At 41.6% G+C, this 23,773-nt stretch overlaps 1 protein-coding gene and 1 long non-coding RNA gene across 9 annotated transcripts in view; one reads left to right on the top strand and one right to left on the bottom strand.

The window, feature by feature from the left end:
- The window catches only part of HECTD2 (HECT domain E3 ubiquitin protein ligase 2), a 44,231-nt gene extending 23,567 nt beyond the window's left edge, over positions 1-20,664 (bottom strand). Inside the window, exons 1-3 of one of the 7 annotated variants that reach the window (XM_015866884.1) lie at positions 20,561-20,664; positions 13,778-13,851; positions 4,004-4,133 (exon numbers count right to left, since the gene is read on the bottom strand). In XM_015866884.1, coding sequence (XP_015722370.1) covers positions 4,004-4,133; positions 13,778-13,822 — 175 coding nt within the window. In that variant the 5' untranslated portion in view covers positions 13,823-13,851; positions 20,561-20,664. Of the gene's footprint in view, positions 1-4,003; positions 4,134-5,409; positions 5,438-8,916; positions 9,541-13,777; positions 13,852-14,637; positions 15,227-20,560 lie in introns of those variants that run through there. The other 6 variants (XM_015866881.2, XM_015866885.2, XM_015866883.2 and 3 more) reach the window with 6 other exon arrangements.
- On the top strand, positions 18,382-20,652 carry LOC107315934. Of its 2 annotated transcripts, XR_004307724.1 has the most exons (4): positions 18,382-18,967; positions 19,049-19,102; positions 19,834-20,032; positions 20,567-20,652. It is a non-coding gene; the product is annotated as an uncharacterized LOC107315934 (long non-coding RNA). The 2 variants fall into 2 exon arrangements; XR_004307723.1 differs by having other exon boundaries at positions 18,382-19,102.
- Positions 20,665-23,773: the final 3,109 nt, after the last annotated feature.

Below are 23,773 nucleotides of genomic sequence, written 5' to 3'. Positions count from 1 at the left end.
CAACTGATTGGTGGTGTTCCAATTCACTATTAGGGAATATAGCAAAATATTTTACTTAGAGAAGACAGATTAGCATTACCTCTAGTGCTACAGCAGCAGCACATCATACAAGGAATCTCAAGTTGATATGTGGTTTCATTTTTAGATGAGTGCTGCAGAATTTTCATTTGTAGATACAGATACTTGACCTTCTGAAGCCAAGCACCTTCTGAAGTCAGACAGACAATGAATGCGCCTATTCCAAACATTACATCCACCTGAGTCTATGAGGAACTCCAGGTACACAAGTCAAAACACAAAACCGAAAATCAAAAGGAACATTTTCTGCGTGAAAGCCAAGCTGAGCAGCCCATGACTAACAGCTACTAACCAAGAACAGCAGCACTGCCATCCTATTTGACTCAACAGCAACATACAAAACGCAACAGTAGCGTTTCCAACATCTATGAAAAGCCTGAATCTTAACACTGAAGCCCAATCATTTCCTTTCATAAAAGGACAAGTTTTCTATAGTCATACATTATTTTAGCTAGAGCTGACTGTGAATCACCTACAACTTCCTGAAATAATTTTTGCAATAAATTAAATGAGCTGTGCAAGTCTTCCGCCTTTCACAGAATTACTGCTGAAACAGTAGTACATTTAAACATTTCTACTCAACAAATGTAGTTGCCTAATACCAAATTAACAATACTAAAGTTAATATAGCAGCACTTTAACGAGGTCCTTCTCTTCTAATCCTTATTTAATTTTATCTGAAAACACTGTACATGGTTTACACGGCAGTGTTTTGATAGGAATGGGAGAGGCAGAGGCAGTCTCTGTGAGAAGAGCCCTGTACTGCCCTTACATCAGATGAGACCGTGTCCAGGCAGCTCCAAAATGGACCCACTGTTGGCCAAAGGTGTGCTCAAACAGCAAAGCTGGCTGTACTCCAGATGCACAGCAGTTCCCAGCAGCCCAGAAGAGGCCCATGGGCACCATACAGAGTAGATCTCCACAAGCAGCCTGGAGGAGGCCACAGCACACAGAGTCCTGACAGGAGCAGGGCCCAGGCTAGAGCTGCAGCCTGTGATGCAGAGCAGTGCTTGGAGAGTGGTAGTCTGTGGGAAATGCCCACACTGCTGCAGCTTATGAATGGTTCTATCCTACTGGAGCAGAGAAATAGCATAAAGAAAGAATAGAAACAAAGTGTAATGAATTGATCACAGCTTCTATCCCCCATCCCTCTGCACTGCTGTGTGGGAGGAGGTAGAGACTTGAGTTTGAAATTGAGGCTGGGAAGAAGGGGAGGTGGAAAAAAAAAAAAAAAAAAAAAAAAAAAGGTGTTTTGGGTTATGTTTCTCACGATCCTACCCCATTTTTAATTGGCAAAAAATTTAATCCTTCCCAAGTCAATCTTCTTTTGCCTATGACAACAATTTTAAATGAGCTCCCTGTCCTTACCTTGACCCACAAGCTTTTTCACTTTATTTTCTCCTCATTTGCTTAGCAGGTAGTCAGTGCTTGATGGGCACCTGGCAATCAGCCAAGGCCAAACAACAATAAACACAAAAAACCCATTTTAATTCCAGTGTCTTCTCAAATACCCTTACTTGTGCTTTTCTATGCTTTTTTTTTTATTCCTCAGTGTGACTTACACTGCATATTTTAAAAGCATTTATATGAGTTAAGTCGAACATACTGAACCAAAATTCTCTTAGAATTGTCTAAGAATCCTCTAAGCCTTTTCTCTATAATTCCAAGAGTTTCTGTTTGGTTGAGTTTTGTTTGCTTGCTTTTCTCCTTCTAGATTGATCAGGTCTTTTGGGTTTGTTTTTTTCTTGAATGAACTAACTAAACACCAAAGTAATATCACTACTCTACCACCTGTTCCATTTATCACAGCAGGGAAATATATAGTAGTAACATCCCCAAAGCACAAAGGAGATTCTTTTCCCTCATGCTAATAGAAGGGAAACCACCAATGTCGTTCAACTCAGCTAACATTCATCACACCAGAGCTGTTCTCAGTCCTGAGCATGGCTTTAATTACAGCTGTTGGACTCTGTCACTCTCACATATGAAATTTAAGACTATTTAAAGTAGAGTAGTAATACAACAACAGCAGTGGACACATACTAAGCTAATTCAAGCCAAGGTGCCCAACAATCCCACTGTGTAAGTGCTGTGCTATTACAGATGGGCTGACTTACAAGAAACTAAGACTATGCATTTCCTTTTTTTACTCCAAGAAAGATAAGTAATTTTAATTTAACTCTCATTGTGTTTGCTTAGTTTCTGAATGGATTAAACATTGAATTGCAAGCAGCTGAATACACCAAGAAGAGGAAAATATTCCCTGCATCTGCAGAAGAGACAGCTGCTGACAGAAGCTATTTCTCATTCCAGTAACTGAGGCTGCAGGTGCTAAGCCTTGTAAACTCCACTCTGACAGCGATGCAATTAGCTTTGAAATACATTGCTTAAGTTACAAATACTAAAACTGTGTTTTAATAACACATTTAATAAATACTGTTGACGTTAGAATGTTTTACCATAATTCCAGTTTATTTGTAAATAGATTTAGTTGCCTGACATTCAAAAATATTTATTAAGATCCATCAATTTAATTCCATTGAGGACAAACTTTAAACTTTCATGTGCTGAATTGACAAACAGCAGCAATCCACTATTACAAGACAAGAACTGGTAATCATTTCTGGCTGCGTGCCTATTTATGTTACATAAAAGACTCAGCACTGTATGGCTGCTTAGGAAACTATCAAAAATCAATGAAGAAAATCTTGTTGATACAAAGGAAAATTGACTACTACACAAATCTAGGGTGAAAAAAGACAAAAAAAAAATCCCTAACCAAACATCACTCATAAATCCCAGATTACCAATAGAAGCATTCCAAACTGTAAGGGTTATTTCAGTGTTCATTTTTTTCCCCCATGGAATACAAACATGTGTTCTTAAATAATCTTGAGTGGACCCTGGACTGTTAGACAAAAGAATCTATTTTCAAATGGGCAGATTATCCTGACCCTGAAATTACCAGAATGCCTGCTCAGTCATACATATTGAGCTCTCAATTTCAAGAACGTATCTGTAACTGTAATAAATATTGTCATATGTTAGGATGGTGAAACAGAATAATTCAGTACTACTGTAACAGAAATTACAACCAAGATTGCAGCACATGCAGCAAGATCTCGGGGCACTTCAAGAGAGCCCAGTGTTTGAGTTCAGCATTCTTGTCATTTACAAGACAGCTACACAGAACACAAACATGACAAATGCTTGCACAGCCTTTTATCAAAAGTCTGAAATTACTGGAACTGCATAACCTATTTCCCCCAAAAAACACTTCAACAATGAAATACCTTTGCTATTAAAAATATCAGGTCCAACTACAATGTCACCTCACTGGGCTCAGTGACTAATTCACCAGACTGAAGACACAGCTCCATGTGATATCTTTGCATTGATTATCTTTACCTCATCACAGCACAATATTCCTTGTCACCTATGAAGTTCTTCAGAACATACCGTTCTTTGTCTATAAGTTTTATATCATGTTATCATCAGCCTTTGTCTTCACTGAAGAACAGCAGCTCTTCCAACACAGAAGCGTTGTGCGCGTCTCATTACTGCCATACTGCAGATTCAGTTAGAAAAATCTCTATGAAGTTTAACAAGTTCTAGAGAAATGTGCTATTTGACTGCAGTTAGACAAACAGTATCTGGAAATGCTGTTCTGAACCTGTAACTTTCACACTGCAGATGATTATTTCATTCCCCAGGTCTGTTAGTCATTCTTTTCCCACTTGTCTCTATGACACAACCTCCACTGAGGATGGACAACCATACTGATTTACTGACTAAACAATATAAAGCACACTATAACATAATGAAACCTAGATTTCTGGGTTTCTTGTGCAACAGAAATGTTGGTGGAACACTCAGCACCTTCTTAAACTGATGACTAAGTAACATAAGGCTTTTATTCTCTTACCATTTTTGATGCTTGGTATAACAAGTTGTGTGGGTGAATTTCTGTTTCCGGTGCCTTCTTTCTTTTGGTTGATAGTTGTGATGAAACTGCTGAAAGTAGAAAACTGATTTTTTGCTCCTCTTTCCAATCCCTGTAATTAAGATGACAGTATGCTATAAAGGGATAGTACATTTCTAACTAATTCTATCTTTCTCACTGCAGCCAGCTCAGCTTAAACAGATGTAAGTGTCACACATTCCTTTTTCAAAGGAAATCTTTTACAGTGAAGTAGTTCAGACAAACTTCCCCAGACTTGAGATACAGAGACAAAAATTCTATGCAGACTCCCATCGAATAAAATTTAACCATTGACTACCTGATAAAAACACCTGGTTCAAAGTTCTAGGCACCAGCTGTCACTGAAGAAATGCTATCCAACAAACATCTGTTTAACACAGTGCTAAAAAATCTGCTTAGTATCTGCAACTCCTGTGACACGACAGTCTGCATAAGCTATTGCTAAGACATGCTGGGTGCTGCTGTGTTATAAGAGTGAACAGAAGTGAAGTAGCACAACAGACTTTTAAGTGATTGTGCCAATCAACCTGTTTAACACCAAGTGCCAGTAGTCATTATGTGAGTAGATAGGATTCTTAACGTTTAGATATAGTCATTTACTTCAAAGAATTTGCAACACACAGGGAAGGTAGAGGATTTGTCCAAAACAAGGCACATGGTAGAACTTTTCTTTTGTCTCTCAGGTCCAAGTCGTCAGCTGACATCCAGTAAAGTAGAACTACTCAAAAAAACCAAATACAATCTTCTTGCAAATCATGATTTTCAGCCTTATCTAAAGAGCCTAAACATGCATTGATAAACTTAAAGATTCATTTGATCATTATGTGGTATCTGTGCTCTAAGTGACAAAAAATATATTCATGCAGATCAAAACTGCAATTCTACAAAGTAGAACAGAAATGGCAGAACAGTTCACATGTATTTTAAAAGCCCATACATTTCCCTTTCCTCTTTAAAGAAATGAATTTTGACTAAGACATGCAGCCAGAGCTCTGAGGAAAGTACTTCGCTTCCACCACAACATCCTGAAACACCACCAGGAGGGTAATAACGCAGCCCATAAACCTGCCATGCTGTGTTGTGTGCACATTGGTACACTGCCAGGAATTCCACATAGCTGCAAAACAAGCTATTTTTCCATGGCGTATAACTCAGCAAATTACAAATCTGAGCAATCGGCAGGATTTCAGGCATAAAAAAATAGAAATTTTCAGTTTCTAGCTCCAAATTCCTCATATGCAACAAGCATACAAACACAAAAGGTAATTACCACCATTTTCACATTACCTGTTTTTAAACTATTATTCTATAAACTTTAAAATATCATTAAGATGGTTCTTAAAACTTACCTGGCATGTGACTGGAAAAGCCTCGACCCTGAATAAGCACAGCAAGATGTGACTGCATGAGAAAGGACTTTTAAAACAAATCCAGATCTGAGGTTAATCTGCTGGGTCACAAAACGTATGCTCTAGGTAGAAAACCTTCTGGATTTTGGATTAGTCCAAATATGATTAGTAGGGAATAAGTAGACAATAATAACAGAACTCTTATGAAGCAGTCCATTGTGACAGCTGTTTTGACTGACATAACCTTCCCTCAGCTCTCTACGTTTTACTCTGTCCCCACCATTGCAATAGCACAGTTGAGAAGTTATGTTAAAAGGATTTTCTTAATGCCAGCATCCCAAGAAGCAATCAGAAAATAACAGACCTCACATGCACTATTCAGCTCCATCATCCTGCCCCAAGAGCAGTTCCAACAGCATTAAACAAACAATTTGGATAAAAGCTTTACTGGAAAGCCCAGGAGGAATACTGGGGAGCTACATGCTCATTAAAGACTATCGCTGACATCTCCTGGGAGAGTAATGTAGGACAAGCATGCAGCACTGTGCCATATTTATAAAACTCCGTAGGAGGTCAGTGAGCCTCTAGAGCCTAAGACACTGAACACACACTGCCATCAGACAACTGAACCCCCACGTAAGGAACGAGAATGCTCAGAGGAAATAAGTAGATCTAAGTGATCTTTATTCCTCCTTTTTAGGAGCACAGTAATAACTCACAACACCATTGGCTTCTTAGTGGAATTCTTCAAAAGCTTCAAGTCTTTCATGAGGCCAGATTGATACTAGTCTTTTACCTTATAAATTTACGTTTTTCATCACTGAAATTAAAACAGATGGTGAAAACAAGTCAAGCTACTTGTGAAGAGTGGGTACAGAGTGCCTCGGGATAGCAAAGATCATCTAGCGAAGTTTCTTGAACTCCTTCAGCTCTAACTTATCTCATTTACCCTACACATGTGGAAAGTAAAGGCCAATGAAGAACAAAAGGTTTTCTTCCCTGTACAAGAAAACACAGAGGACACTTATATTACCGGCAGCTGCCAGTGCAACAGCCTGCTCAAGAAGTGAAATTTTCCCTTCCTCTTATATCTTGAAAGGTGTAAAATAGGAATGGGTTTTGCTTTCAGAAACCTCCACTTGCTCCTGCTTACAAGAGAGCAAGCTTTTAAATTCCACAGGTTTCTCTTCAGAAACTGACATCCAAGCCTTATGCACTGTTCAACCCATAAGAAAAACTGTGGTGTGCTGCAGGAGTACATTAATTTATTCATGGAGGACTTTAATCTCCACAAAAAGCAAAAGGAAAACACCCCCAAAGGTCATCCTCTTTCAATAACTCCACATGGTCCTCAGCTGGAAATGAAAGACACTATCAGCAGTCACACATACACTTGATTACAGCTTGACAGCTTGCTCCAGATGTGGCATCTTTCACACACGCTCATTTAAGATAAAGGATACTACTGTTCTCTATTGACTTCCTCAAATCCTGACCTTTTCCACAACTACTGTGGAGAACGGAAACTGTTTAAAAGACATGTCACGCCTTCATGCTGCTTTCTAGGAAGCTTTAGTCATGGCATATCAGTTGCACAATCGATGGTGGGTCTTGAACACATCGAAGAAAATGTCAGTTACACAAATAACTTGGGGAGGTGTTCTGAACAAGGACATCTGAGGCTCACTCATCACACAGAGACTAGGTAAGTCATCATACAATGGCTGTCAACTGAGAAATATCAGGCAGAGAAAATGAGACAATTGATGTCATCTGAAGTATCTTCATGTTTATAACAGGCATTTGTTTCCAAAGGAAATAATTTTCAATAAAAAAATAACAACAAGGGAATTAAATACTTTTTAAGACAATAATTTCCCCCTTCCATCACCATATCAAATTATAAACTTTTCTACAGCTGAATGAGAAAGACGGAAGGAGAAAATGTCTATCTTCAAAAGTGCTTGAGAGGATCTGATTGAGTGGTGCTCATTTTTGATGTTCAAGCAGAACATTTAAAACAAAAACTTTTACTGAAATCAGGCCATTTCAAATGATCTTCACAACATACTCCCCAGATCCTAAATTGGACATTAGGTTGATCAGCACAAGGGCTAAGCGCACCAAACATCCACTATCTTCTTTTCTGCAGCTCAGAAAGGTTTTGCAAAAGCATATCCCCTATTTGGTACATCTGGATCAAAGACCGCATTCTGTGGCACACAGAGGAACCCAAGGCTACAGAAAGACCTATTAGATCTCCCCCCAGAACTCTCCCTCTGTAGCACACTATTATAACCCACATGCATCTCCGTAAACTCAGAATCCCACGTGCATCTGACAGCGTGTGCCAGACCTGAGCTCTGCAGCAGCCAGCTCAGCGATGCACACAGGACATCCAGCTGCAAACAAGATTTCTTCCCTGATTCATTAGGGCAGAGGAAATTCTACATGGCAGACTAGCTGCACTAGCTAAGCCTGACACATTTTAGAGCATCACTGGCACCTTTATTCTAAGGACTGCTGCTTGCCAGTCATTTCAGAGTCTGAAATTGATGTTTTCAGAGGTGTAGATCACTCCTGGGTACTTGTTCATCACAGACTTCTCCCAAATCCCCATTTGAATCACAACAACAAACACATTCTCCCAAATTCTGTCAGATCTGCAAAGCTGAGAGCCTTTCAGAAGACTGGAACATTGCAGGCAAAACACAAATTGGCAGAATTGCTCAAAGGAGTTTGCAGTTTGCCTACAATCACTTGGTTTAACATTACAATTATTTCATGACAGTCATAACCACCAGACACTCAATCACTTAGACTCAAATTATATATAAGGGTAATTTCTAGTTAATCAGATACTTCTCAGAACCATTCAATTAAGTCTCATAACCGTATTACGATGGGATGGGTGACGTTCTGGGGTGGGACTGAAGTCACAGCTTTCACGTGGAGCTACAATGAGCTACTCACGCCAGGAAAAATGTATGTTTCATAACACTGGGCAGCCAACAGAAAGTAACTCATAGCTCGAAGAAGACTGAAGATCTCGAATGAGGTTTCCGAAATGGAATTATCCCGGCAAATAAGCTCTCTCACAGTTTTTTTTTTTCCTACCTGTGTTAAATAATTCATTCAGCATAAGGTAGAAAACGGAAAAGACCACGTAACCAAAAGTTAAAAATACCGAGGCGTTTTCCAGGAGGTTCTCTCGCCGTAAGAGCACGGAAAGCGGACACTCCCACCCCACAACCTCCCCGAGCAACGCTGCGGAGCCCCAGCCATGACTAACCCGGGTGAAGAGCGCAGTAAAACGCTATAGAACTGTACGCAGACGGAGCGTTTCTAGCTTCGTTATGTCACTGCTGACAGACACTAGCGTTATTATTAAGAAACTTGACTGAAAGCCGCCCGGCGGCGCAGAGCACGGAAGGAGCCGCTCACGGCGCCCCGCGGAGCCGAGCGGAACGACCCCGACCCGCCCTGCCCCGCCGGGCCCCGACCTACCCCGGCCGCCGCACCGCACGCCGCCGGGATGGGCGGCAGCTTGTCTCGCTCCTTCTCTCCTTCTTCCTCCTCATCTTCCTCATCCTCGCCGTCCTCCTCGGCCTCAGGCGGAGCCGCGCTGCCCTGCTCCCGTTCCTGCTCCAGCTCCGCGCTGTGGGGCAGGCCAGCGGTAGCCGTGCCCGCGGGTGGGCTCTGCAGCGACATGGCCCCGCTGCCCTCTCGGCAGCCCTCTCGCTCCTGCCGGCGCCCGGTCCCCGTGCCCCTCCCGCCGCGGAGCCCCGCTGGCAGCTCCGGCGCCGCCGCTCCGCTGTAATGCAGCGCAGGAGCTGCTCCCGGGCGCCCGGACACCCCCGCACGGCGGGGCGGAGCGCTGCCCTGCCGTCCTCACCGCGGCCCGGCGAGGAGGGGCAGTGCGGGACGGAGCGGCGCGGAGGCGGCAGGACCCGCTGCCCCGGCGCCGTAAAATTACACCGCCGCGCCACCTACAGCCCGCGGGCAGGCGGAGGGGCCGCTGCCGCCATGTTGTTTATAGGCGCCTCGTAGAAACGCGCTTGGAGACCGGGGGAGCCGCGCGAGGGCAGCGGAGGACACGGCTACGGAAACGCCGTAGTGCAGGAAAAGGAGCGGGGCCGGCACGACGGGAATCGGGGCTGGTACGACGGGCGGCGCAGCCGCCCTGCAAAGGGTTCTGCTGGCAGCGGCAGGAGGTGCTGCCTGACAAATAGATGAGCAACAAACAAAACTATGGATGAGGGACTTTGGGGTGGGCACTAGTGTGGCACTCCCATTCCTCCTGAACACTTGAGTGGTGGTGCATGTTATATTTGCAATCAGTGTTTCCGCAAGGTAACGCTGTCACAGTTTCAAATTGCACTCTTTAATTAAAACACATAAATTAAGTATGAAAGGGTTCTCTCTGTGTTTCATTGGTAAAGCCAGCGTAGGGCAGGGCCCTCCTGGTGATGGTGGGTCTGGCCCTTTGCTTGGTCTGAGCCCTGGAGTGTTGTGAACTGCTCAGTGCCTCCGTAATAAAGCCAGGAACTGCTGAAGAGACGCTGTACAGAAATAATAATAAGTAATAAAAAAATCATCTTCATGATACATGAACTGTTTGTAATGCTACATCCAGACCAGATGTAATACAGTGTTTGTCTGAGCACTGGAGGCAGCTGGTTTGGTAGAAGGAGGCCTTGAAGCTTCTCCAATGTGAAAGGGCTCTCAGGGCTGTGCCCACTGAGCTACAAAACATTGAAGTCCTTCACACCCCTCTAGCTGCCAACTGAAGCTTCCAGCCCACTCTTAATTTTGTCTAAAGACTTCCCTTCGCAGCACTGTGATCCCAGGTGTGTGAATAGTTGTGTACCGTTTGGAGCAAGTCATCAAGATGTTTTCTCAGGTGGAGGTAAACCACACGATAGTTTTCCTAAGCACTGGAATTACACGAGTAGCTCCTGCAGGTCGAAGCAGTGGTAAAGATCTCTGTAAGCTGCACAATAGCAAATGCATAATAGGTACTGCGGCAGTAATCTAACACATTGAAAAATGCTTTCCCTTTCTGAAGGAACTGGCAGACCTAAAGTATATTAGGTTTCATTAAGGAGCCCCTTTGTCTCCTTGCCATGTTAAATTTGAAATTTCCAAGAAGTTCACTTCTCACTGTGCTTGCTTCCTAGTAGCTCCCGGTGGTTGGCATGAGTAAGTGGCCCACCGCAGTTAAACAAAGCACCCCAGACACTCACTTATCTTTCTCCTTTCCTTGCCAAGAAATAACATAATGATAGTAATTGCAACAACTTCAGTACAAGCATCTATACACCCAGTGGTAGTCCTCAACTGGAAGTAATTGGCACAGCTGTTCTGTGGAGCTATGCCAACTGGAAACATGGAAGGATCTGCTCCCTTGAGCCTGCAGAGGGGGGAAGAAGCAGAGAGGAATGGAAATGTAGCAAAGCAAGTATGCAAATGAATTAATAATGTGTGTTGTTTGTTTGTTTGTTTTCCCATAGAGCTACAAAAGTCTGATTTTTCAATAGCTTCAAAAATACTGAAATAGCCCTTTACTGGGATTATTTCACAAAAAGCTAATGCAGCACCAGAGCAAGACATCAATTTTTGCTGTCCACAAAATATTGAAAAATATCCTGTGCTATTTTAAGCTGCCACACTGTGTTGAACTAAACTAATTCAGGGGTAATTTTTTACTCATGGTAATTATGAAAATAGGCAAAAAAATACTGCTAAAAATGTTTGTTCTTATTTTTGTAAGAGAGTAGAAAGACCACATACTGAAGGCAAATGCATTTTCCCACTTAGAATAGAAGAAACACTCATCTGTTGCCTAGAGCTTGTAATTGAAAGTATTTCAATACGTATATTCACAGTCCAGGAAGCTACCATGGATGGGAGAGATGTGTCTATGCTGGCTTTAAATTTGCAAGCATGGATGGATGCTAGCTTACTGCAGCAGTGCTATGTGTAATGAGGCAATGCCTATAACCATGCAATTAGCCGTAGCCAAAGTGATAAACAAGGGTAGTGGGCGATGGAGCAGTCAGAAAACAGGACAGTTTGTTTACTAACAGACAAGATTTGTGAGATATACAACATCCAAAACTTTGCAAAACTAAACAGAGATACGTAACTCCTGCTTAAGACTTTGCAAATTTGTTGGCCTTGAAGCCAAGACAAAGTTCCATGCCCAATCAGTACCTTTAGTATGAAAGTGTCTGCAAGGCATTTGTTTGCATCAACTTCCATATTTCCAGTTCTTTGTTTGAGGTTGATATTGTTTTGGCTTACCTCAGTGGTACCTTTTTCATCCTTAACATTCTCTTTTATCCTCCCAGAGACCACTTCTTTGCTTTTTAGAATCTCACGTGAGTGGCTTAAAAATCTTAGATCAGGTGGTGTCATTTCCTTCACAGCACTTTGATTTAAGGCAGGGTTCAGTCACAAACTGTTCCTCATGCCAGAAACGTGCTGCCTGGGCCTACACATTCACCGTAGTTTCTGGATGAGTTTGCAGCCTGTTCTGGACCCCATGCTGGTGTGCCCCACTGCTGGCTCAGATAAGTATATGTAAACTACAGTAACTCTCCTGAATGACTACGCGAGGGATACAGGCAGTGCATGACCCTGAATGTACTTTCTTGACAGGAAAAAAATATCACCTTAGCAGAGAGTCCCTTCAAGCTGGAGATGGTTCTGTCAACTTTCTCTAGAATTATCCTCAAACATATTTATCCTATCTAAAAAGTTTGTATTGTCAGGAAGGGAAAAAAAGTCAACTGCACATCTCTGCACAGTGACGTGGCCAGGCACAGACAGTGACAGGAATGACAGATGGAAACAAACCAACTGCTAACATTTGTTCACAAATGATTAGTAAATGCTTACAAGTAATAGATATGCTCACAGAGACTGGCATTTGGGAATGATACACACATACACAAAGTTAAATTTCCTGGCTAGTATTTTCATGACAAATTATTGAGTGTACCTGGTCACGTCTTCCTATACAGTCTGAATTCAAAATTTAACCGTAGCCAAATTCAGCTCTGGTTTAATGCAGAAACGTTAGTGGTGGTTTTTTGCCAACTATGGCATTGCTTTGCTGTTTTTTTGTTGGTGTTGTTTTTTAAGACGGCCCTCAAATGCTTTACCAGTGTTTCCAGATCTCTGAGGCAAGCTGTTATTTCAGGAATTGAAATGGCCTTTGTCCTTTAGAAAGGATGGGCTGAGCTCAAGTTCGGCTAGTGATGCACTCTCATCACACAGCTGTACTGTGTCTTTTTATTTGGGAGTACTTTTACTTCCTCCTTGTACTCTGAAGATCTTACACTTTTTAGTACAAACATATTTGGTCCCTTTAACAGATGTGTGCTTTATGAGGTGGACCCTGAGTGGGCACAAGAGGAAGCATAGGGGGGTTGATGCATCAAAAGGGGAAGCAAAAGCTGGAGATAATCCATTTCTTCTCTATGAGAGTAGGAGAGACATAAATGGTTGGGAGTTTTCCAACACAACAGGTTTTCAGCAAAACATTTCAGTTTCAACAAAAAGACCTGATTCATTGAAATGGAAATGTTTTACATAAAAACATCTTCTTCGCTGACCTTTTAGCAGAACTCAGGCAGGATTCCATCAAAATCCACCTGTTACTCTGCCAACACAGTTGGAAGGTTCACCACGCTTGCTGTGTGAATCGCATCAAAAACAGGACTTTGTGACTTCTGAACTCCTGAGCTGCTTTGCCCTCCCATGCCTCCTGCCCACATCACCAATAAGGCAAGACAGAAGGTCCCATCTGCCCCATACCTGTTTTGAGACTGCATGGCCTCAGCACTTGTGAGGAATGACCCCACTGTTGCCATGCCATCCGCTGGTGACAGCCACCAACTTCCCTTCTAGTTAGACTAAGGTAGAATTGTGACTTACAGAATCTGAATTATTGTAAATCCATCTACCATTGCTGATAAGCTAGTTTGATTATGTTTGATATTCCTGCTAGAAGTAGAAATTTATGTCAGACTTGAGCTTGTCTTAGTCAGCTTTCCATCCCTGGATCACGTGCTTTCATCTGCAAGGTAAAAGAGCTCCCTTTTCCAGGAGGACATACACAGAATATAATCAAACTCTCCCCAGCTACGTCTGCAATGTTTCTCTTGTCACTAACATTAGGTGTACTGATCTATAGGTTTCTCTTATTCTTTGGCAATCCTCCAGTGTCTGGGGATACCCATTCTTCAAGCATTTATAAACAGGAAACTGTGATGTATACAACTCATAAGCTAATTAATCTGAGGCACTTACATGCAAGTTACCCAGCCATTGTTTTACACTGTCAGAAACTCAGTTTTACCTTTCTCTTCGGTACATGGCAAACCTTTGATTGAAGATGCATCATCAGACGGGTTACATTCTACTTGTGTATTCCTAGTATAGAGAAGGAAGAGCTAATAAGCAGTTCTGTCTTTTCAACACCGTTACATTTTCATTTCAGGTTCCTTGACATTACTGCCTGGTGCGATACAGCATTTGTACCAGCAAACTGTAAAAGGCTCCTGGTCACTGGTGTCTAGGCAACGGCCGATTTTTTAGGTCACTGATTAACTCTTTTTGTTTTTGTCTACCAGAGTAAGCTGAATTTTAAATTACCCCTTGCCAGGGAATGGGACCTTTGGGTTGAAAAAATAATTAGCCTTTGTTTTTAAAAACACTGTGGATATTTGAGTGATGTTCAGAGTGACGTTATCTCTGATGGTAACATCAGAAGAAATGATGAGAGAAAAATTCACATAGTAACCACACGATTTTAATAAGGTTTCCAGTTTTTCTTTCCAGAAAAATAAATAAATAAATAAATAAAAATGGCACTGTTTGGGAATTGCTTTTGCCCTGAAAACCATGTTCAATCTTAAAAATTCAGCCTTAGCTAACTTCACTTAACCTCCAAAGAGATGCAGTAGTGACATGATCTTCCCCCAGGTGCTGCAAGAGAAAACAGGAGAGGCTCAGAGACACACCGTGTCTTTGTTGTATCCCATCTGGATATGTTTATCTTTACAATAGGACAGAGGCAGATATTAGATGCAGGATTTTAGCTTCTATTCAAACGTTACATAAAATAGAGGTATGCCATGTTTAAGGGGAAAGGTATACAACACTGATTAGAATTAAGATTTCTGCTCAGCGCAGCTTCGCAGATTTTGGCTTACTTACCCGACTAGGAAACTAGCTTGTCTCGCTTTAAAAAGAGAGACCGTTCTTGAGCTGAAGTGACAGCGAGAGATGTGGTTCACAGCCCTGCAGCGCTCTCTCGCTCTGCGCTGGCAGAGCCGGCACGATGCCCGTGGCGGCAGCTCCCTCCAGCGCCCGCTCGGCACTTCCCACCCCGCCTGCCCCGCTCCGCACGGGGCTTTGCAGCCAGCCATGCGTTTTGAGTTTGCGCTTCGAAAATAGGAAGCCTGGGATCACATCACGTGTGCAATAATTAAAGCATTTTGGGAACTAATGGTACCTGTGTCACTTGCCTTATCAATCTCGTATGTCAGTGTCGGCAGGATTAAGAGCTGGATGCCTGCGGGCTGTTGAGCATTTCGCACCTAAAGATGCCTTATCTAACATTCCCTTTGTCATGTCTAAACGTGATGGGTCTCGTTGTGTTTCCCATTTCTTAAAAAGACAACGACTAATTATTATCCATGAGAGAAGTCTGAGCAACATGCAGAGGTATTGCCTTGCACAGGGAGGAAAGGCCTGACAGCTGCAACAGTGAGTGCAATCAGAGGGCAGGGGCAGTGCCCTCACCCACTGAAAGGCGCTGTTGTTGCTCTCGAGCCTGCTACCTTCCTGTCTTTCTTTTCTAGCTGCTCTGTAAGGGATGCCAGCCTTGCTTTCCATCTGTTGTTACAAATCTACCGGAACCCAATGCAGAGGGGTAGCCTCTCCTCTAGGGTGGTGGAAGGTCTTTTCCTGCAGTGGACAACATCCCCAAGGATGTTTCTCCCCAAATCCTATTCCTCACATTCAGCTGCAGCCATGTGTGAGTCCACCTGTGGCTGTACCTCACAGCAGCCTTCAGGATATGTCTTCAGGCAACCGGTGCTTGTTTCTTCCTAAACAGTTTCTATTCTAGTAAACCTCCTTCTCAAATGTAAAGCACAAAAAGTCTTATCAGTGGGCACGGAACAAAAAGGATGATTCTAACACAACTGAATATCATAAAGAAAGTGTTTAACTCCAGTGGTAGAAATTTATAAAAGCCAAATGTTGGTCCAGATAATAGGACTGATGTATCTGACTTCTTCCCGAGTAGTACTCTTTTAAGAAATATTTCCCTGCTTCCCCCTTGTGTTTTTCCTGCACTTTTTGTCCTTCCAAAATAAATCTTCCAGCATTATCACAACGATCTTCACCTCTACATAATCTTGTAGACCCCAACTATAAACCCTCACTGAATGGAGTCCCCAAGACACACAGCAAAGCAGTAGAGAATCCTGGCACCACAAACACTTTTCATGATGAATATGAGATATTGGAACTAACAGCTATGCTAGGTCCCTATATAAACCATTACAAGTCATGAAACTGAAATCTGTCTCCCAGAAATAAATCTGAAAGCTTTTATTCTTGACTGGCTTCATCTCAGCATTGTTAGCCAGTGCTGGTGTGAGCAGAACATCACTTTCCTTATAAGTCTGAGTGATGGATGGGGCTCATCTCACTCTTCCATCCTGCACTGCTCCCCCTGACCTCTCTAGGAAAAGAAATGAGCAGAGGAGGGGTCCTGCAGAGCTTTCTTTGAGCCTTTGCCGAGTGGAAGAGGCAGACAAGGAGATGGGAGTAGATCTGCCCTGTGTTGCAAAGCCTGTAGAGGGGCTATGCATATAGCACTGTCTCCCATATTTTCAGCTGATAATACAGAATTTGCTGATACTGAATACAGAGGCATCTGATTTGCTGGAGATCACAGCTAGAGTACAGACTCCTTCCCAAGACAGCAGCACCAAGATATAATGTCATTTGCATTCAGCCAAGTTGTTCTATTTATAATAACCTTTCAGGTGACCCAATGACATACTTGGTGCAGTACTTCTAAAGAAGGAGACTACTTTCTGTCTTTCCAGTGTATGAAGTAGTGTACTATATAAATACTGCAGCTTAATTACCGTCTATTTGGAATGTCAGTTAGGATCAGGTACTGTTTATAAACTCCTGATATTTCACAGTTTTTAATCGAGGATCACTCAAATGTTCATCAAGCTGAAACTTGGCATGTAAGCTGTCAGCACAGTTGCTTGGTTTATTCCCCAAATAGAGTGTGTTAAAGTTTTTAAAGGTGTGGAATGCCTTATTTATGCAGTGGTTGCAGATGTTTTAGTCACTTTTAACTAATGCAGAAGCTTACTGTATCACCTCTATCCCTCCCCCATTTTCCAACAGTACAGCTCTTATCAGTGAAGAATAAGAAGTAAAAATCCCCTAGCAACATCCATTAGTAACACTTGTTCTGGGTGAAATAGAACTATCTTAATGGATTCACCAGAAGTGAGGGAGAGAGGGAGAACTCCTCCAGTGGACATAACATCACCCCAAATAATGACATATTGCTGACAAAATCCTACTGCTACCAATTAGTAAGGAAGAGCCTCCTCCCAGAGATTACTGTGACCAATGACTTCTTTATTCTACCCCTCTTGGAGAGGAATACTCCATCTGTTTGCAAAGCAAAGAGAATTTATGGAAGGAAGATAATGTTACAGACAAATATGTTTTATGATTAGATGTCTTCACTCCTTGGGATTCAACTAGCTTCAAAAATGCATGAAGACAAGATTATACATTTGCTCATACATAATGTAATGTACTCACTGCTCAAACATTTTTGTTTTTTCCTCTGAAGAATGACAGAATTTCAACACTCATTGGGTATGCTTCTTTATAAAGCATTCATCAATGATTGCTTCATATTATGTTCAGAGATGTCAAAATAAACAGATAATGAGACTATGTCACTTGGCACTTAGTGGCCAAGATTTAGCAACACACACCTATGGTAATCACGACATGCAAATGTTTTAGGCCCACCTGTCAGAATGAAGCAATAGGAAGAACGTGAGTTAATTTCTTTGGGTTTCAGACAGCTGTGGGTAAGAACTAATTTATGGCCACGTTTTGAAATCATACCAGCAGGAGCTTGCTTTTCAAACAAATATTCCAGTATGCTGTGAGGGAGGTCACGCAGCTCATGCCATCACTTGATAGGAAACTTGTCAGTAGGTCTCCCCCCTTACTGCTACTGCTCTCCTTGTGAAACAGCAAACACTTTCTGATCATTATGTGCTCTGTAAACTATTTCTGCAAAAGCTTATTTACAGAAAACTCAGGGATTCTCTTTCTTAATTCTACAGATCTGGAGGTTGATCCTAATCATATTTGTTTTAAAATTCCAGTCCTCAGTGTTGTACAAACCTGAACTTCAAAATGTTAAATTCACTTGGCAATTAAAAACAATCTCACAAACAGCCAAAAACAACAGCAAAAACCCATCCAAACCCAAAAGAGGTTCTTTGTAACTCCTTTGCTTTTGGAAAGATAAATGAAAAATTAAGGATTGCTCTTTTTTCCTAAAGTTTTTCCTAGTGTGGGAGCTTTCAATGTCCTAAGAGTTTCTTCTGTAGCTGTCTTCTAGTGAGACAAATGCCAGGGCTTTTCTTTGTAAGTTATCCATGCTGGTGATAGCCAGCAGAGGCTGAAATGCCACGAAAGCTTCCAGATAGTAGAAGCAAATTCTGCTGTTGAAAGAAGCTGTCCACCCTTCCTGACTCCCAGCTACTGGCTGTCATTCTACCACTTGCCTTCCCTTGTGTGTGTAGGTATGCCTTTCGCAATCACCTGGTTCTGCTACAATGAGGGAAAACCAAACAAGGGTAGTAGGACATTCATGAAAAGATGTCCTGATGCTGCAGGGACCAGCAGCAATGCTTGGGCCATACAGTCCTTCTGTGTCTGTACTTCAATCACCAATTCCAGGCTGGCATTCCCCACACTGGTGTAGGTGTTGTACAACTAAGGGCACCAAGACTGACCCACAGGAGAGACTCGGACAGAGACCCCTTTGACCTGGGATTTGGAGTGTAAATCCACTTCTGGCACCTAGCTGTGCAGGAAGGGAATGCTCCCATATGCTTTATACTGTGAGAACTGCTCAAAGAAAGTACAGGGAATATTTTTTGCTTGTGGTGTAATTTGACACATGATATGCCACAGCAAGTTTCTAGGGCAAAGAATGCTATCCTAGTATGCATCTGATATAATTAAGGATGTATGACTTAATTACCAGCAAATGGCAGCAGCCTGAACTGATACCACTGGAGTGAGATACAACATTGTGGCTTTGCTTTCCATCTAGGGTATTGCAGTATGTGCTAAAAATACTGTTGAGCACATGGAAATACAGAGTGTTATCACATACGGGGGGGAAGAAGGAATGTCAGACCCATTAGAAGCAACCATAGAAGAGGGACAACTTAGCACTGAATGTCCTGAGGTAAGGCATTTTAAGTTGCCAGCAAGATAAGATGGGACTTAGTTGCCATTCCTTATCCCTCCCTCCATTTGTCCCTCACAGGATGAGAAAACAATCTATTTGGAAGCAACTCATAAGTAAAAAAAAAGCATACAGGTAAGCATGTGAACCATATTAAGTATCAGTTTTCTGTCACACATTTTCTCTCTGTAACTCCTTGGGGATGTTGTTTTGTAACAGAACATCTCATTTATTATTTAGCTGTATTTAAAGTCACTCATCTCTGGATATATATGGAAGAGGATGCTGTTTGACATGGGAGGATTGTGGTGACTCTTGCTCCCTACAGCCTGTCATATGCCCTGGCTTTGCTGTCCCAACTCTGGGTGGCACACAATGACTGTAATTCAAGAGAGCAGCAGAAGAGAAAGGTGCTTCTGACAACCTTTTTAGAAGAAGTGCCCATGACTCTGTGAAATTCAGATTACAGAGGGCAGCATCTGCTGAATTGTTTAGATTTGTACATTCAGGCACTGCAATCATATAATAAGAAGAGAGAGTTACTTGTGAAGGACAATAAAGTAGTAAATAAAATGTTCTGGATAACTAACTAACTAACCAACCAACATGATGAGATTTCAGCCTTGGAGAGCTATCGAGCTAATTCCTGACCATTTTACTCATCTGAGTAATTTCATTAAGAGCAAACTGCTTCTTAGTAAATTGCTAGTTATAATAAAAACAATTAAACTTGTTGTTTTAGTTCTTCTTCTTCCACATTTTTATAATTCTAGTAATAACCATTAAAACTTGTACTTTTATACTCTGTTGTTGCAAAATGCTCTTCACATCACACAGCTAAACTGCTTGGTTTCCTTGTTCTGTAGGACTCCGAGTTTAGCACGTGCAGAATAGAGCACGTGTAAATACATCCAGAACAGGTGCACGGAGGGACGATGCAACTGTCTGCTCATTCTGCCTGCAGGAGGTACATGGTGCTGCAGAACTACGAGGTTGGTGGATCCAGAAAATGGGACCTGGTGAATTCCATACCGAAGTGTTGTCAGTATCTGATGCACACAAGAGGTATGCTGAACATCCAGAACTGCCTGTCCCGCTGGACACAACACCACGCAAAGACAGTAATCATTTTTATGCCATAAAAGTCAGGTGTGTCTTATAAATGTATCTGAAAAGTGCACCCCCAAATTAACATAGTGATAAAGGTTTTTTAACTTTAATAATTAATTTGGAAAAGTTGCCCTCCCTTTTCTTATCCTTTAAGTAGCAGTATTAACGTCATAGTGGCTTCTGTCAAGTTGTTTTATTAACACTACCTTGTTTTTCTTTTTTGTCATTTTTTTATAATGATTCTCCGTGCTACATAGAGAAAGGGGTGGCTGCAAATATATTGGCCTTGAACAACAAGTTTCTTTTAGAAGAGTTATTTGTTTCTTTTCTTTGTACTATTCAGGAAGCAGTTAAAGGTGAATACCTAGCTAAAAAATCATGATCTTTGATATGCATGTGGACAACATGTATAAAATTCTGTGAAAATAAGTTAGCAGAATGTTATATGATGCTGTGGGTAACATTGTCTCTGAACAACCATACCTTTAGGAAGTGGATGGAAGTCAATGGAAGTCGTTTGTCCTGCCCATGAGAGGTGACACTCCAGAATACTCCTTTGTGCCTGTTCTACTCGGTGGCATTGCTGAGAGGCAGACTGGCTCTGTGTGCAGTGCAACAGCTATGGAGGGAACCATTTCCCTTTATTTCCATTCTGTATGAAAAGAGGAAAAGGAAGGTAAGAAAAACTGGCAATCTGCATGATGCAGAAAACTCTAAATGAGTTTTCTAAATGCTAACAGTTGGAAATAAGGAAATAGGCTGCTCAGAGATCTGAAGAAAGAGTTTGCCAGGAAGATAAGAAAGGGGAACTTCCTGTTTTATAGCCGAAATACAATTTCCAAAATATAAAGCCCTTGTTCTATGATTTCTTACAATATGGTGGGAAATTCTCCAGGAAACTAAAGGCAGTTTAGTGAGTCTGAAGTATTCAATCTTTACTTCTTGCAAGATTGATGAACAGTTATAGAAACCTCTTGGATAGTCCTAAAGCTGGAATCTCTGGATTAAGGAGGGAAATGTGGTCTGTCTTAAGGCTGAATGCAGTCCTGCCAAAGTTCTTCACTGTACACTGTGGTGATCTGCAGCCTGTTACACAGCACTTCTGGCTCTAGTGCAGATTTTTCACAAGAATCAGACAGAGGGCTATGTCTGAGCACCTGTGGGTCATAGCAAACACATCCCAGACTGAAACGGTCTTTTGAGTCTGTGTACTGCATCAAGTCCTGATGCATTCTGAAGCTCCTAATCTTTCCACAATGCAAGTAAAAATTACGGATGGTAACATACTGAGGAACAACTGAAAGCACAGGTCAAGGACACAAGACATTCTTATCCCTGTAGTTTTCCATTTGCTCATGTTACAATGACTGTCCGTTCTTACGGCTTGTTCCTGTCTGGTGAGCAAAGCACTCGCTGTGTTGCACATGGGGCTCATGTGAGTTCAGCTCACATGGGAAAGCACATTCCAGAGGGCAAGTTGAGTTGTACCACTGTGCCCTCTAGTTTCTGTGGCATAAACCTAGACCCACTTAATTTAAACAGTTCTGCCTAAAATCAGTGGCATATTGGAGTTTTTTTGCTGAAAGGTTGTTGGAAAAGGAGATAAAACATTAGTCATATGAAGTGAAGTCAAACTGTAAATGGTGCAAACCTTGTTTTCCTTTTCAGAGTAAAATTAAATGTATGCAATCTAATTTAAAAAGACAAGATGCTTTTGAAATATAACATCTCATTTTAGTAAGAAGTCTCACTGAAAATCTTTTCTGCTACCAAACAGACATTTGGATGACATTGCCTGGCAGCTTGCTACAACACAGTACAAAGGGAATTTCTTCCAACATTGCCACATTGGCTTTTTAAATTTGTATTGAGATCTCATTACTATAAAGCCATCACCTGAGAAGAATTTCTCATGCTTTAGGTGGTAACAAATCTTCCAGAACAGTTCTAACCAACACTTGGGTCAGTCTTGCTAGTTTACATAACTTAATATATCAGAATACTGGTTGCTGGAATGAAAGAAAAGACTTAGGTATAAATTTCAAGCATTTCCTTCTGAGTTTTGGTCAGCTTCTTTGCAAGAGAAATGAGAAGGGAATAATCGATAACCCAAACATGGCAAGCTGCAGCTCAAGGCTTTAAGTTAAAAAAGAAAGCAAAACCAAAACAATATTTTCTTCTCCTCTCCCCCCCCCCTTTTTTTTTCCCAACCAAGTGTTCGACAGACATTGTGAGAAGCCTTGGAACAATTTCCTTTTTTGACACTTCTAATTTAAATGACTTACTAGAAATGAATATTTCACAGCAAATCAGTACTCTGCTCTTTAAAGCATCTTCTCTTTAGTGCTAATTATTTCAACAAGGACCTATACTAAAGGCAAATCCTGTCACTTCTCTAGATTGTCTGCATTTACATTATAAAACTAGCTTCACACAACAGTTAAAGTTCTTACATCTGGTGCTTTCTAATTTTTACTTTTTAGGAACTCCCACTTAAAGAAGTGACAGTTTGAAGTGATCCAGCATTTGGAAACTCTATTTAACCAGCTATGGCCTCATTAGTTGGAAAAAAAAAAAAAAAAAAAAAAAAAGAAAAAAACAAAAACCAAGACTACTAAAATTTAATCCTTATCTTTTTCACTCTTGAAGCCGAAGCCAACTCTGATTTCTGTGCTAGGAATTCCAAAAGTCATCTTTAACCCTCAAGGTCAGTTTGAAATCGTGTATTGACTAAGAAAGACAGCACAGGCTGTTTAGACACCTGTGAGTGTGGAGATAAGAAACTTAGTTTCTGCTAGACCTCACTACTCTTGTCTGAATAAAAACAAAATCAAGAAAAGCCACTAGCTGTAATAATTTCACAGTCTCATGGGTCCAGATGTAATAAAACAGCCTCTTAACACAACACTTATGTGGAGGCTGTCATTTGATCAAATGGAAGGCTGGGAATCTTTTCCACATACCTTGACCTAGGTCAAGACAACTCTGTGTACAACCACATCTTCATAGCCTGTGTTGTCAGTGTTTCAGATGTACTTTCGGAAGTTCTTGCCACAGTCCCTTAAATATGTTGTGCACACTGAGGAAAATGTGTAAAGCAAAGCCCACACTCACCATCCCACCCTTTGTAGCTCCTTATTCATCTGGTCACACTAATCATTCAGCAGACCATTTCTCATGAGCTACAACTAGAAAAGAGCCTTCCTGAGTCCTGGCTTCTGCCTGTCCCTCACAGATTAGCTGAGCATCCAGGTGGACTCTCACATTTGGAACCTGAATAACAAAAGCAGATGTGAATGTCCTACTCTGTAGGCTCTGCAGTTACACAGCACAGAGGCTCACCTGTCCCTTGCTGGTATAACCCTCCAGATGAGAGCATTAAGTGCGTAGGGCTGCTCTGTATTGCTGGAATAGCAAAAAGTAAGCAACAAACAGTATAAGCAACAGCGTTAATAATCTCTGCACTCATGTCATACGCAGACTGAAGCTGGGAAAACACCTCAAAGGAAGAAAAAGCTGGAATTTCATATTTCCACTCTTTGTCCTCCAATCTCTGAGCTGAATACTCAAGATCAATTTTGTCTTTTTAAAATTGCTGTTCACAGGAACCAGACTTCACTGCTTCAGATAATCCAGTAGCCACACATGGCCTTTACAGAGCACTGCTATGCTTTCTGACTGAGAGGTGGAGGGTTT

The sequence above is a fragment of the Coturnix japonica genome, chromosome 6, assembly GCF_001577835.2.
Source record: "Coturnix japonica isolate 7356 chromosome 6, Coturnix japonica 2.1, whole genome shotgun sequence".
NCBI classification, from domain to species: Eukaryota; Metazoa; Chordata; class Aves; order Galliformes; family Phasianidae; genus Coturnix; species Coturnix japonica.
The sequence above is the reverse complement of the archived record's forward strand: the minus strand, read 5'-3'. Positions and strand labels throughout refer to the sequence as shown.